The sequence below is a fragment of the Hypanus sabinus genome, chromosome 3 (assembly GCF_030144855.1).
Source record: "Hypanus sabinus isolate sHypSab1 chromosome 3, sHypSab1.hap1, whole genome shotgun sequence".
Lineage (NCBI taxonomy): Eukaryota > Metazoa > Chordata > Chondrichthyes > Myliobatiformes > Dasyatidae > Hypanus > Hypanus sabinus.
The window spans coordinates 176,183,585-176,196,628 of NC_082708.1; the positions used below are offsets into that span (position 1 = coordinate 176,183,585).

The 13,044-nt window shown below is 42.7% G+C and overlaps 1 protein-coding gene across 2 annotated transcripts in view; it reads right to left on the reverse strand.

The window, feature by feature from the left end:
* Positions 1–5,223, reverse strand: part of suclg1 (succinate-CoA ligase GDP/ADP-forming subunit alph) — an 81,579-nt gene extending 76,356 nt beyond the window's left edge. Inside the window, exon 1 of one of the 2 annotated variants that reach the window (XM_059965691.1) lies at positions 5,072–5,223. In XM_059965691.1, coding sequence (XP_059821674.1) covers positions 5,072–5,105 — 34 coding nt within the window. In that variant the 5' untranslated portion in view covers positions 5,106–5,223. The remainder of the gene's footprint in view (positions 1–5,071) is intronic. The other variant, XM_059965693.1, reaches the window with a different exon arrangement.
* Between the last annotated feature and the right edge of the window lie 7,821 nt (positions 5,224–13,044).

The following is a 13,044-nucleotide window of genomic DNA, read 5'->3' on the forward strand; positions in this document are numbered from 1 at the left end:
CATTTTCTTTCTAACATTTAGAGGAAAATAAAGAAATACAACAGAATTTATGAAAAAATATACATAAACAAAGACTGGCAAACAACCAATGTGCAAAAAACAAACTGCGTAATTTGGATTTTGCTCCCAATTCCAGCATCTTCAGTATCTGTGTCTTCTGACCATCCAGTGCCCATCTATATTCCATCTACCAACACTTGGCCCATGCCCTTCTAGGTCTTGTGATTCAAGTGCTCATCCATCACGCGCATGCTCATTAAGCAAAACAAAGGATCTCCAGGAAGGACTGCAAATTGCAGTATCTAATTTTGTCAGTTTCACAACCACCTTTCCTCTGTTTCTAATAAAAGCAGCAGAAATTCTAACCTTATTTATTACAACACAGGAAGTCATTCTACATATCAGGAAGAGCAAAACAAGCCCACACCCTTCATACATTGCCTGCACCTTATCCTCTCTCCCAGGCCATCAACTCCCCTTATTGTTTATTATATCACCAACACTAAGGGATAACTTAACAATAGCAGGTTATCCTCACAACGCTGTTACAGTGCCAGGGGCCCAGGTTCAATTCCCACCACTGCGTAAGAAGTTTGTATGTTTTCCACTGTGACCACGTGGGTTTCCTCAGGGTGCTCTGGTTTCCTCCCATGTTCCAAAGGTGTACGGGTTAGTAGGTTAATTGGTGACATGGGTGTAATTGCAAGTAGCAGGATGGAGATACGTCTCTACCAAAGAAGGTGTAAGCCACTCCTTCCCTCCGCTAGCCTGCAGGTCACCCTTGGACAAGGTGGACTTGATCAGAGTCATGTGAAACCATGGGAGCAGGTGGTGGTTGGTCAGTCGTATGAACAGCCAGTACATATCACAAGTCCTGGTTATGCGACCACTGACACCAGGCAAGTAATCTCTGAAGAATATTGATAATGACTGGGGTCACCTGTCTTGTAGTGACACTGCCCAGAAGAAGACAATGGCAAACCACTTCTGTAGAAAAAATTGCTAAGAACAATCATGTTTACCCATGTCACTTGACATGGCACATCATGAACGAATGAGTGGGTGTAATTGGGCAGTTGGTACAGATGCCGTGCCATATCTCTTAAAACTTTACGAGTGCATTGTTAGGAAATAGGAGTATCCTGCAAAAACTCATGGAGTCACAGTCGAAATTCCACAGACAGTACCTGAGGCCAGGAGCTAGCCCTGAGACAAAGTCTTAACTGCAGCACCGCTGTTGGATTTCTTTTGCACTTCAAATTCCTCTTATCTTTTGCATCTGTTCTGCCAATTGCGTGCAACCATTTTTTAATAAAATTTAAGGGATATGGGCTTTGCAGGCTAAGACAGCATTTGATTATTTATCCGTAATTGCCTGTGAGAAGATGGCGGTGAGCTGTCTTCCTGAACTGCAGCAGACCTTGAAGTGTGGGTTTACCCGCAATATTGCTAAGGGAAAGTTCCAGAATCTTGACCCAGCAAGAGTGAAGGAACACTTCTATACCTCCAACCCAAGATAGTGTGCAGCTTGAGGGGCAACTTCTATGTGTTGATATTCCCATGGTTTAGCTGCCCTCGTCCTTCTGGCTGGCAGAGAGTTTCAGTATGGAAAACGTTGTCTGAGGAATGTTGGTGAGTTGCTGCAATGCCTCCTGCGGCTGGTATACACAGCTGCTGCTTTGTGTCACTGGTGAAGTGAATGAATGGCTGTGGGTGTCTATCAAGCAGGCTGTTAGGTGCAGTAAGGTGGGTTCACCATGACAAAAGGAAATCTCTGGTTATTCCTGCATAGCCAGACCACACGGATAAAACACCAGACTTTTGAGCAGTGCATTGTGAAAAGTCAACATGGAGGTGCTGAGAATGCTTCTCCACTCTCTGCAAACACAGCCAATAGCTTATTCCAGACAACCTGAAACCTTCAAACAGTGAGCTTCATTGAAAGTAGGGGTTCCCAACTTTTCTATGCCATGGACCCCTACCACTTACCAAGGGGTCCAAGGACCCAAGGTTGGGAACACCTGACTAGCAGCAACTTCGTATTTATCCTGAAACCAGTAAATATGGACCCACAATTTCAATAAAAGTGAGAAAAAGAACAAGCTAGACCAGAATATTGAACATACAGTCAGTTATGGGTGGAGAAAGGGGGAAAAAAGTAGATGAACTGAGCAAAAGATAGGGAAGAAAAATGAGCTGGAAACATGTGGAAGGATGGGTGAAAAATAACAGAGGCAAATAGTATGCAAATTACTTGGAGGGAAAATACTTGGGAATCAGGGTTGAGGACAGTTATATGTCAGGCAAAAGAAATTAAATACACTTTAATGTGAGACTTTTTCAAAGATGTAATAACCATTAGCAAGAAAAAGTAATACCTAAAAAATTTTAGAAAATGCAATATTGTAATATCTATATTGTTATGGAGGTTATGGGCTGAGTGCAGGTCGCTGGGACTAGGCAAAAGTAAGCATTCGGCACGGACTAGAAGGGCCAAGATGGCCTGTTTCCGTGCTGTAATTGTTATATGGTTATAGTTATCTCAAATGTAAATGTTTGTTTCTATCCTCCTCTTATGAGCCATCTAGGTTTGAATTTTAAAAATTCTCATTAAGCAATTTGCAAAACACTTTTATTAAAATAATAGGCCATTTATGCTCCTTAAAAGGTCACAATCATTTTAAAATACTTCAGCAATGAGCATTGCTCCTAAAGAACTAATTGACCCTTCGACCATTCCAACTGCTGCTACCAAATTCATTTTAACATGGGACAAAGTTCAAAGTAAATTTATTATCAAAGTACATATATGCCACCATATACTACCGAGTTTCATTTTCCTGTGGTCATTTGCAGTAAATACAAAGAAACACAATAGAATCAATGAAAAAATATAAAGATGAACAACCAATGTGCAAAATATAACAAATTATGCATATACAAAAATAAAAACAAAATAATAATAGATAAATAAGTAATAACTAATATTCAGAACATGAGTTGTCAAATCCTTGAGAGTGAGTCCATATGCTATGGAATCAGTTCAGTGTCGAGGTGCATGAAGTTATCCACTCTGGTGCAGAAGCCTGGTGGTTGAGTGGTAATAACTATTCCTGAATCTGGTGGTGTGGGATCTCAGGATCCCGTACTTCCTTCCCAAAGGCAGTAGCGAGAAGAGCGCTTGCTCTGAATGATGGGGGTCCTTAAACAGAGATACTGCTTTCCTGTGGCAGATATCCTTGTAGATGTGGTGGGGAGGGCTTTAACCGTGAGAGACTGGGCTGTATCCACTACTTTCTGTAGGCCCTTTGTAGATCCAAGGGCATTGGTGTTTTCATAACAGGCCATGATGCAAGCAGTCAGTATACACTCCATCGTGTGTCATTAGCAGTTTGTCAGAGTTTTAGATGACATGCCGAATCTTTACAACTTCTAAGAAAGTAGAGGCATTATCACTATGAAATTGCACTTCTGTGCTGGATCCAGGACAGATCTTTTGAAAGACAAGGCAGAGGGATTTTAAGTCATTGACTCTCTCTGACCCCCTGATGAGGACTGACTCATGGATCTCCAGTTTTCTCCACCGATAGTCAATAAACAGCTTTTTGTTTTGCTGATATTGAATGAAAGGTTGTGTTAAAGAACCATTCAGCTAGATTTTCAATGTCCCTCCTATATGCTGTCACCACCTTTGATGTGGCCAACAACAGTGGTGTTGTCAGCAAACTTAAATATGGTATTGGAGCTGTACTTAGCCTCATAATCATAAGTATGAAGCGAGTAGAGCAGGGAGCTAAGCTTTGTGGTGCACCTGTGCTGAAGGTGATTGTGGAGATGTTGCTGCCAATCCAAACTGACTGGGGTCTGCAAGAGAGGAAATTGAGGATTGAGTGCACAAGGAGATATTGAGGCCAAGGTCCTGAAGTTTATTGATTAGTTTTGAGAGGATGACGGTGTTGAATGCCAAGCTGTAGTCAATGAAGAGCATCATCAAGATGCATCTTCACTCTACAGATGTTTCAGGGTTGAATGCAGAGCCAATGGAATGGCATCTGCTGTTGACCTGGTGTAGCAATAGACAAATTGGAGCAGATCCAAGTTGGTCCTCAGGCAGGAGTTGATATGCTTCATCAACGACCTCTCAAAGCCCTTCATCACACTGAATTTAAGTGCTACTGGAAGATAGTTATTGAGGCAGGTTACCAATTACATTGTATGTTATCTCTCTACTACTCAACCAGCAGCAGTCTCAAATGAAAGAAAGTTACTATTCTCCCAGTCAACTAAAGTAGCAACAATACTCAGAGTGAAAATGAATCAAATAATTGTCTTTAGACAGTAGTGATTACTCAGTTCTGAACAACTATAATTAATAACAGATTTTAGAGTATTTGCAAATCTGATAGTGCAGAAAACACCTGAAATACGTTACAGGCGAGAAGTGAACCCAATAGGGAAATCTAAAGTACCACACAATATTCCTGAATTTGGTTATCAATCGCACATTCACAATATCTGTAAGTTTATTTTAAAGTACAATTAAAAAAGGCATAGAAATATGGAAATAGTTCACGCTAATATTTGCAGGTAGGTAGAGAAAAGCAAAAGGTCTATAATAAACAAAGATAGGCAACCCAAGTCCGTTTGCTCCTATCCAGCACAGTGCATTACACCAGCCCATTTCTTCCATCTATTCCGGCTATTACACCCAAGCCCGCTTCCCCCAGGCACAGAACCCACAGGCTGCATTGCTCGGGCATTGAACCCAATCTCCCGTTGCACAGATATTGAACCCAATCCCACGTTGCACAGATATTGAACCCAATCCCACGTTGCACAGATATTGAATTGAATCCCTCGTCCCCCAGATATTAACTCCCAGCTCCTGTCCTGTCCCCATTATACATCTTGATCATTAACCAGTTCTCCCTGACCTTTGCCCGCCAGATCCTTAGATGTTAAGTCCCAGCATGTGTACGTCTCTCCTTGTTTTTCCGAGTCACAGGCCTTGCCCGTGAGTCAGAATCGGCCGGCAACCGCCGAAGATGGTGACCATGAACAGATCTCTTACCAAGTAGACGTAGCAGCCGCCTGGCGTGCGCCATGTCCACCACCCGGCCCGGGGTCAGCGCCAATGACAGCCCGAGGACCCGGGAGGAGGGGAGCCCAAGCCCCGCCAGAGCCCGGCCCCCAAGAGCCGCACCCCGCCACCCGACAACAACCTTCCCGATATCTGCCGTCTATGTTCCTCCAACCCCTGACACTTGGTCTAATTTTCCTCTCCTTTTTTTTAAACAGTAATCAGGCAATCTCTCTGGTTGCCCGATATTTGGGGCGGGGATCGGCCCTGGCGATCGAATGCGATTCTGGGATTTGTAGTTTAATGCGAGAAGTGCTGGACAATCTTTGGCCGGTCGTTTAGAGTGAGAGTAGGTGAAGAAGCAGAGTTTATAGTGGATAATGGGATCCTCAGGGTAGTGTTGTTAGTCTAATATTGTTTAATCTTATAATTAATGATATTTTGATAGTTTTGGGTCTGGGTTCGTTTTGACTTTTATACGTTGATGATGGGGCTCTGTGGAAAAGGGATGTTAACCTACCTCTGTGATAAGGTCTGTGTAAACAGCCTTTGATCTTTGGACTGGGGTTTAAAATTTTCTGTTTCTATCAAAATATATGGTTCTTACTCGGAAACATAGTGTGGATTATGTTCATCTTGCTCTGGTGTTTGTTGTCTAGAGTTCCTATGTTTAAATATTTGAGGCTCTGGCTGGATGCGGGACTGGCATGAAAAGTTTTTGGAGGATAAAGATAAGCAGGTCATTAACTTTATGCTCTGTATGGCTGGGTATGACTAGGGCGCTTGTAGGGGTTTGACAATTTATTGCACTTTAATAAGCTATTGTCCAGATTATGGTTGTTTGATTTATGGGGAGGCAGCTTGTTTTGTTTTATATAAATTGGATGTTGTACAGGCCAGTGCCTTAGACTCTGTAGTGAAGCATTCTGGATCACATGTAGAGGTGCATTGGGATTGAATTAGCCGAGATGCCCCTTGACCTGCAGAGAGAAAAATTGAGCCTTGCATACTGGACTTCCTTAGTAGGGTGGGGTGAGTCCCATTGGACCCATTTGGTTTTAATGGATTGTTGGGAATATACCAGCAGAATTGGCAAATGTTTTGGGTGGATAATTAGGGAATATGGGAGTAGAGTCTCGGGGATTTGCAGAATAGCCCAACTGTGGCCTGGCCAGGAATTCCGACGTAGAAATCTCCAGATGTGGGAATAGATCTGATGGGATGGACAGAATGTTGTAGGTAGTGTAAAGGTGTCTGGTCATTTAAAGCTGCAATATTTTATTCCTTTTTTGCCTATCTTTTACAGATGGTTCTAAAGACTCAGTTAGTAATCGGGTGAACTCAGAGATATTTATCCCCTGGTTTGAAGTTGAGGTGGGGGAAAGGCTTACAGATGGGTTGTCTGATGGCCAACAGAAAAGGTGCTGCCTGAAACTTAGTGCGGATTCCATCCATCTAGAGGGACAACGAGTATGGTTTTTAACCATGCAACTACTCCAAGAAAAAAGTGAGAACAACAACAACCATTATGGCTGTTTTTATCTAAATAAATGCTGTGACTCCATCAATCACAGGGGATAAAGAGCTGAAATACAATTACTCACAGAAATGTGTCATCATTTTACCTTTGCTGCAAGATGGCAACAAACTTTGATCCTAACCAATTGCAAATATGATTCTGACTTCTTCCCCTTTCCTTTCCAGTCCTGATGGAGGGTCACAACCCAAAATAGTGTCTCTTTATTCCTTTCCGTAGACGCTGCCTGACCTGCTGCGTTCCTCCAGAATTTTGTGTGTGTTGCTCTGGATTTCCAGTATCTGCAGAATGGTTTATGATGCTAACCATTTTGGCAAAAGAGCCCATTTCAGTAAAGACCAGTGTCAAACAAATCTACGTCATAGATGCACACAAAATGCTGGTGGAGCTCAGCTGATCAGGCAGCATCTATGGAGGGTAATGAATAGTCGACATTAAGGACTGTTAATTTCCCTGCATAGATGCTGCCTGACTGGTTGACTTCCTCCAGCATTTTCTGTGTTGCTCCAGATTTCTAGCCGTCTGTTGAATATCTTGTCTCCATGATCTGCTGCTTCATTGATACATTTTGTTCAAACTTTCTCACTGCAATGTTGCACTCTCTGCAATGGTGGAGCTAATCTTCAGAACAAATGTGAAACTCTTCAACCAATGGTGAGTACATTCCAGAAACAGCATTACCCAAACCTCAATCATTGAAGTAAATTATGGAGATGATACTTGTGTTTGCACAGTAATAGAGTTCCGAGCTTGAAGTAATTCATTCTGTAAAGTAAACAAGACTTACAGTCAACATCACTGAGACAAAAGTACCAATTTTTTGACATTGTACACCACAGCCCTCTGACAATCAAGTTTCCAAATGTATAGGATTGCATTTATTTTATATTTAATGTTTTTCTTGTCCTCTGTATACTTATTGCATTTTTTTATGTTGCATCAGATCAGAGAAACAATCGTTTCACTCTCTTTACCCTGGTGTACTGAAGAATGACAACTAAGTCAAGTCAAGTCACTTTTTATTGTCATTCCAACCGTAACTGCTGGTACGGTACACAGTAAAAATGAGATGATGTTTTTCAGGACCATGGTGCTACATGAAACAGTACAAAAACTAGACTAAACTACGTAAAAACAATACAGGCAAAAAACTACGCTAGACTACGGACCTACCCAGGACTGCATAAATTGCACAAAACAGTGCAGGCATTACAATAAATAATAAACAAGACAATAGGCACAGTAGAAGGCAGCAAGTTGGTGTCAGTCCAGACTCTGGGTATTGAGGAGTCTGAAAGCTTGGGGAAAGAAACTGTTACATAATCTGGTTTTGAGAGCCCGAATGCTTTGGTGCCTTTTCCCAGATGGCAGGAGGGAGAAGAGTTTGTATGAGGGGTGCGTGGGGTCCTTCATAATGCTGTTTGCTTTGCAGATGCAGCGTGTAGTGTAAATATCTGTAAAGGCGGGAAGAGAGACCACGATGATCTTCTCAGCTGACCTCACTATCCGCTGCAGGGTCTTGCAATCCAAGATGGTGCAATTTCCGAACCAGGCAGTGATGCAGCTGCTCAGGATGCTCTCAACACAACTCCTGTAGAATGTGGTGAGGATGAGGGGTAGGAGATGGACTTCCCTCAACCTTTGCAGAAAGTAGAGACGCTGATGGGCTTTCTTTGTTATGGAGCTGGTGTTGAAGGACCAGGTAAGATTCTCCACCAGGTGAATACCAAGAAATTTGGTGCTCTTAACGATCTCTACTGAGGAGCCGTCGATGTTCAGCAGAGAGTGGTCGCTCCGTGCCCTCCTGAAATCAATAACCATCTCTTTTGTTGACATTCAGAGACAGATTGTTAGCTCTGCACCAGTCCGTTAGCTGCTGCACCTCCTCTCTGTACGCTGACTCGTCGTTCTTGCAGATGAGACCCGCCATGGTCGTGTCATCAGAGAACTTGATGATGTGGTTCGAGCTGTGTGTTGCAGCACAGTCGTGGGGGGCGGCCGTGCTCAGTGTGATGGTGTTGGAGATGCTGCTTCTGATCCGGACTGACTGTCTCAACAATCTTGAATAGAAGGAGCAATCTCTCTACAGAGTTCAATGTGGAAATTCACCATTGCCTTTGGTTAATTTAAGAAAAAGGATGATTTGAAGATTAAAACTTAAGACCTAGCACAAAATTCAGGGACTGCAGAGCTGCAATGATCCCTGTCCAATATCACTCTGAGTCCTGAACTTCCTTCACTGGGTACCAAATGATACCTGACAGATATGGCCAGCTGCATGAAACTTTTGTCGGGCCACACTTGGAGTATTGTGCATGGTTCTGGTCATTACATTGCAGGAAAGATGCTGAGGCTTTAGAGTTGGTGCAGAAGAAACTGCCTGGGTTATTGAGTATTAGCTGTAAGGAACAGCTGGACAAACTTGGAGCATCAGAGGAAGAGGGAGCATTCTGATAGAGGTCTATACAGTTGTGAGTGACATTAGTACAAGAGACTTTGCAGATGCTGGAAATCTTGAGCAACACACACAAAATTTTGGAAGGAGTTGGCAGCTTTTATGGAGGGGAAGGGATGGTGATGCCATTGAATATCAAAGGAAAATGCTTACTCCTTCTTGTGTCGGAGCTGGTCATTGCCTGGCAGTTTAATGGCACCAACGTTACTTGCTGCTTAACAGTCCAGACCAATTATCAACTAGGGTTTGCCACTTGGCTGTATCACTTGCTAAGGAATTGCAAATGGAATTGAGAGTTATGTATTCTGGAAATATTGCAACTTATGATCATTTTATGGATGGAAGATTATTGATGAAGCAGCTGAAGATAGTTGATGTTGGGGCCACTCTGAAGAACTTCTCCAGTCAGGATTTGGGACAGAGGTGACAACAAGTATATAATTAGGTGGCGACACACACAAAATGCTGCCTGGCCTGCTGTGTTTCACCAGCATTTTGTGTGTGTTGATTGAGTTATCAGCATCTGCAGATTTCCTCATGTTTGCATAATTAGGTGGCAATTAGCGGCTAAGGATTTGCCCTGTTCCATTAACATGACTATTTTCTACATGGTTGAGTAAATTTCAGTCCTGTAACTTTACTGGGTAGAGTCATGGTTGGTTTGATGCATGGATCGTTGGTGCCACATTTTTAATGTTCTCTGGTCTTGTGGTTTTTGCTGTATTCATTTCCTGACTGGAGACTGACATCTGTGATGGTAAATCACAGGAGGAAGGCAAGAGGGATCGCATGTTTGGCACTTCTGACTGAACGTTGCTTCAGTTTTTGCTTTAGTACTCATGCGCAGGACCCTGATATCATGTTCTCAGAGCTATTTAATTGCCTAATCATCGTTCATGACCAGGCGTAGTGAATCAATAGAACGTAGGACATTACAGCACAGTACAGGCCCTTTAGCCCACGATGTTGTGCCAACCATTTAACCTACTCTAAGATCAGTCTAACCAGTCCCTCCTGCATACCTCTCTCTGATGTATCTGCCTCTACCGCTACTCCTGGCAGGGCAGTCCACACATCACCACTCTCTGTGTAGAAAAAACGACTTACTTCCGAATCCCCCCCTCCCCGCAGTACTTTTCCTCCAATCAATTTTAAATTTTGCTCCCTTGTATTAGCCATTTCCGCACTGAGAAAAAGTCTCTCGCTACTCACTCAATCTATGCCTTGTACACCTCTATCAAGTCACCATTCATTCACCTTCACTCCGGAGGAGAGACTTATCTCACTCAACTTATCCTTGTATGACATGCCCTGCAGTTCAGGCAGCATCCTGCCAAATCTTCTTTGCACCCTTTCTGAAGCTCCCACATCCTTCCTATAATGAAGTGATCAGAACTGAACACAATATTCTAGGTGTGGTCTAACCAGGGTGTTATAGAGCTGCAACATTAGCCAGGGGTTTAAACTCAATCCTCCCGACTAACGAAAAGCAACACACCAAACACCACCTTAACAATCCTATCAATATGCATAGAAACTTGGGCTACGTCCACACTATGCAGGATAAATCCGTAACTTTTTCTCTTCGTTTTTACCCTCCATCCACACTAAAACGGCGTTTTCCTTTCGCGAAAACAGAGCTTTTCAGAAACGCCCTCCAGAGTGTGTAAAATTGAAAATGCTGTTTGGGCAGTTCAGTGTGGACGGGGTAATCGGAGAGATCTGAAAACGCTGTCAGACGGCAGCGTGCCATTTCATTGTTTTCTTGAACACAACCTAACAATTTCAGAACAGACGGCAATGAGACTGAAGCCAGAAGAGTTAGAAATGTACTCACCAAATACTTTGACCCATAACTTACTGAATAAATAAGTATACACACTTTGCCTTGTTTTCTGTCCTTGCTCGTATGAAGGTGGTTTACCTATTTATGCAAGTACTTCTCTGACAATAGATGTGTAACAGCCTAATGTAACATTGTATGGAAATACAAGATAACACTGATGCAGACATGTCTTACACATTTAACAAGGTGCTTTATTAATGCAACAGAGTTAATCGGTTTTTCAATGTTCGTCGTCAGCTGGGTCAATCTGTCTGTGAACTCCCTGTTGGTTGCCTCCATATGCTTCAGTATTTGTTTTTTTTTACTTGTAAGTTCTCCTGCGAGAGCCTGCCCGTCATTTAAGTTTTTCTAGTCTGTAACTGCACAAACATGCACCGTCTTTCACGGGGAGATTCAACACCAAACATGTCGCTTGTTTTCGGTAGTGTCCTGTGCATGCGCAGTAGGAGCATTGCTGAAATATCCGTTTTAATGTGGACAGAGATATTTTTAAAAACACATAGTGTGGACGCCTATCGTTTTTATGCAAAACCAGCGCTTTCAAAATTATCCAGTCTAGAGTAGATGTAGCCTTAAACTAATTGCTTGATTGTGAGATCACTTATGCTGTTTAATAAAGGACACAAAAAGCTGAAAAGAACAGAAGTGTACCAGGCGGCTTCTGTTGAGGGAAATAACAATTGAAGTCTCAGGTCAAGTAACAGCCTGTATTCACTCTCTTCCATCTGTTACGTGCCCCGTAACTGGGTGTCTTACTAGCAAAGATAGAAGTATCCTTTAGAGTCTGGTACTATTTTCAAAACAGTGTTTATTAGTAAAATATACAAATCAATATCAACAATGCAAATATACAGATAATACACGTTAGCAATACTAAACCTAAAAGTGTGGGTATAACAATAATCAATAATAAACAAGCTCTATTGTTGTCTAGGAGATAATGAATTGTCACATGTGAATATAAAGTTCAGTTCAGTTCATACATGCTGAGGTAGTTGTTGGTCGATGTGTTGTAATTGTTGGAGAGAGAGAGAGAGCGCGAGCAGCTACAGGCAGGCAAACCTTCCTTTACGTTCTTGATCCGTCGATGTATTGTTGTGGCCATTCAGGTATGACCCCTCTCGCCTTTAGCTAGACCATTCTTCTATGGTGGACTCGTCACCCAGGCAAGGGTGGACACACACACAAGCCCCCACCGGCCTCGCTATAAACACTGTGAGTTAAAATTGACCGATCCTTCGTTCGGTCTCCGATGCCCCACACCTTTTTGTGGGTTCCAACTCTTAAGTAGTGCTCACTAGTGTGTCTCTTGGTGTGTCTGGAGGGTGTCTCCCCAGACCTCACTTTTATCCCTACTCACGGGGTCTCAGGTGTCAATCAGTTTTGAATGGCTTAGTCCATCAAACCAGCCCACTCCGGCTGTCCACTGAGGAACTTTAATGAACAGAATGGTACCAAGTAAACAGCCCTCTCCGGAGCCATAATATGGTGGAACAACAAGTCTCTCTTTCCCGGTGTTATCTCTCCCTTGTCTGAAGCAAATGTTCCAGTCCCAGTATGTTTTTGTTCCATCTCTTTCTCTCTCATTAGCAGCATGGCAACAGTAACGGTTTGTAATTCTCCCAGGGGAGGGGAACATAGACAACCCTGCACCCTTCTGCCCATCAGAGTTGTTCATCCTTCATAACACATCTATCAGTCAAAGTACAAAATAAATTTATCATTTAAGTACATACTGTATGTGTCACAATATACAACCCTGTGATTCATTTTCTTATGGGCACACCCAATACATCCATGGAATTATAACCATAACAGAATAAAGGGTCTCGACTGGAAATGTTGACTGTCCATTTCCTTCCATAGATGCCACTTTACCCAGTAAATTCACTCAGCAATTTGTTTTAGTGCTTGAGTTACAGCAATTCTCGTGCGAAGAAGCAGATATCATCCACAAAAAATATAATAGAAATGCTGAAACCACTCAATGGATCAGACAGCATCCCAGGAAAGAGAATAAAGGGTTCCTCTGACCCTAATGGTGTCAAGAAAACACCCTCTCCCTCAATGTCGCAAAAACAAAGGAGCTGGTTGTGAATTACAGGAGGAATGGAGATGGGCTAACC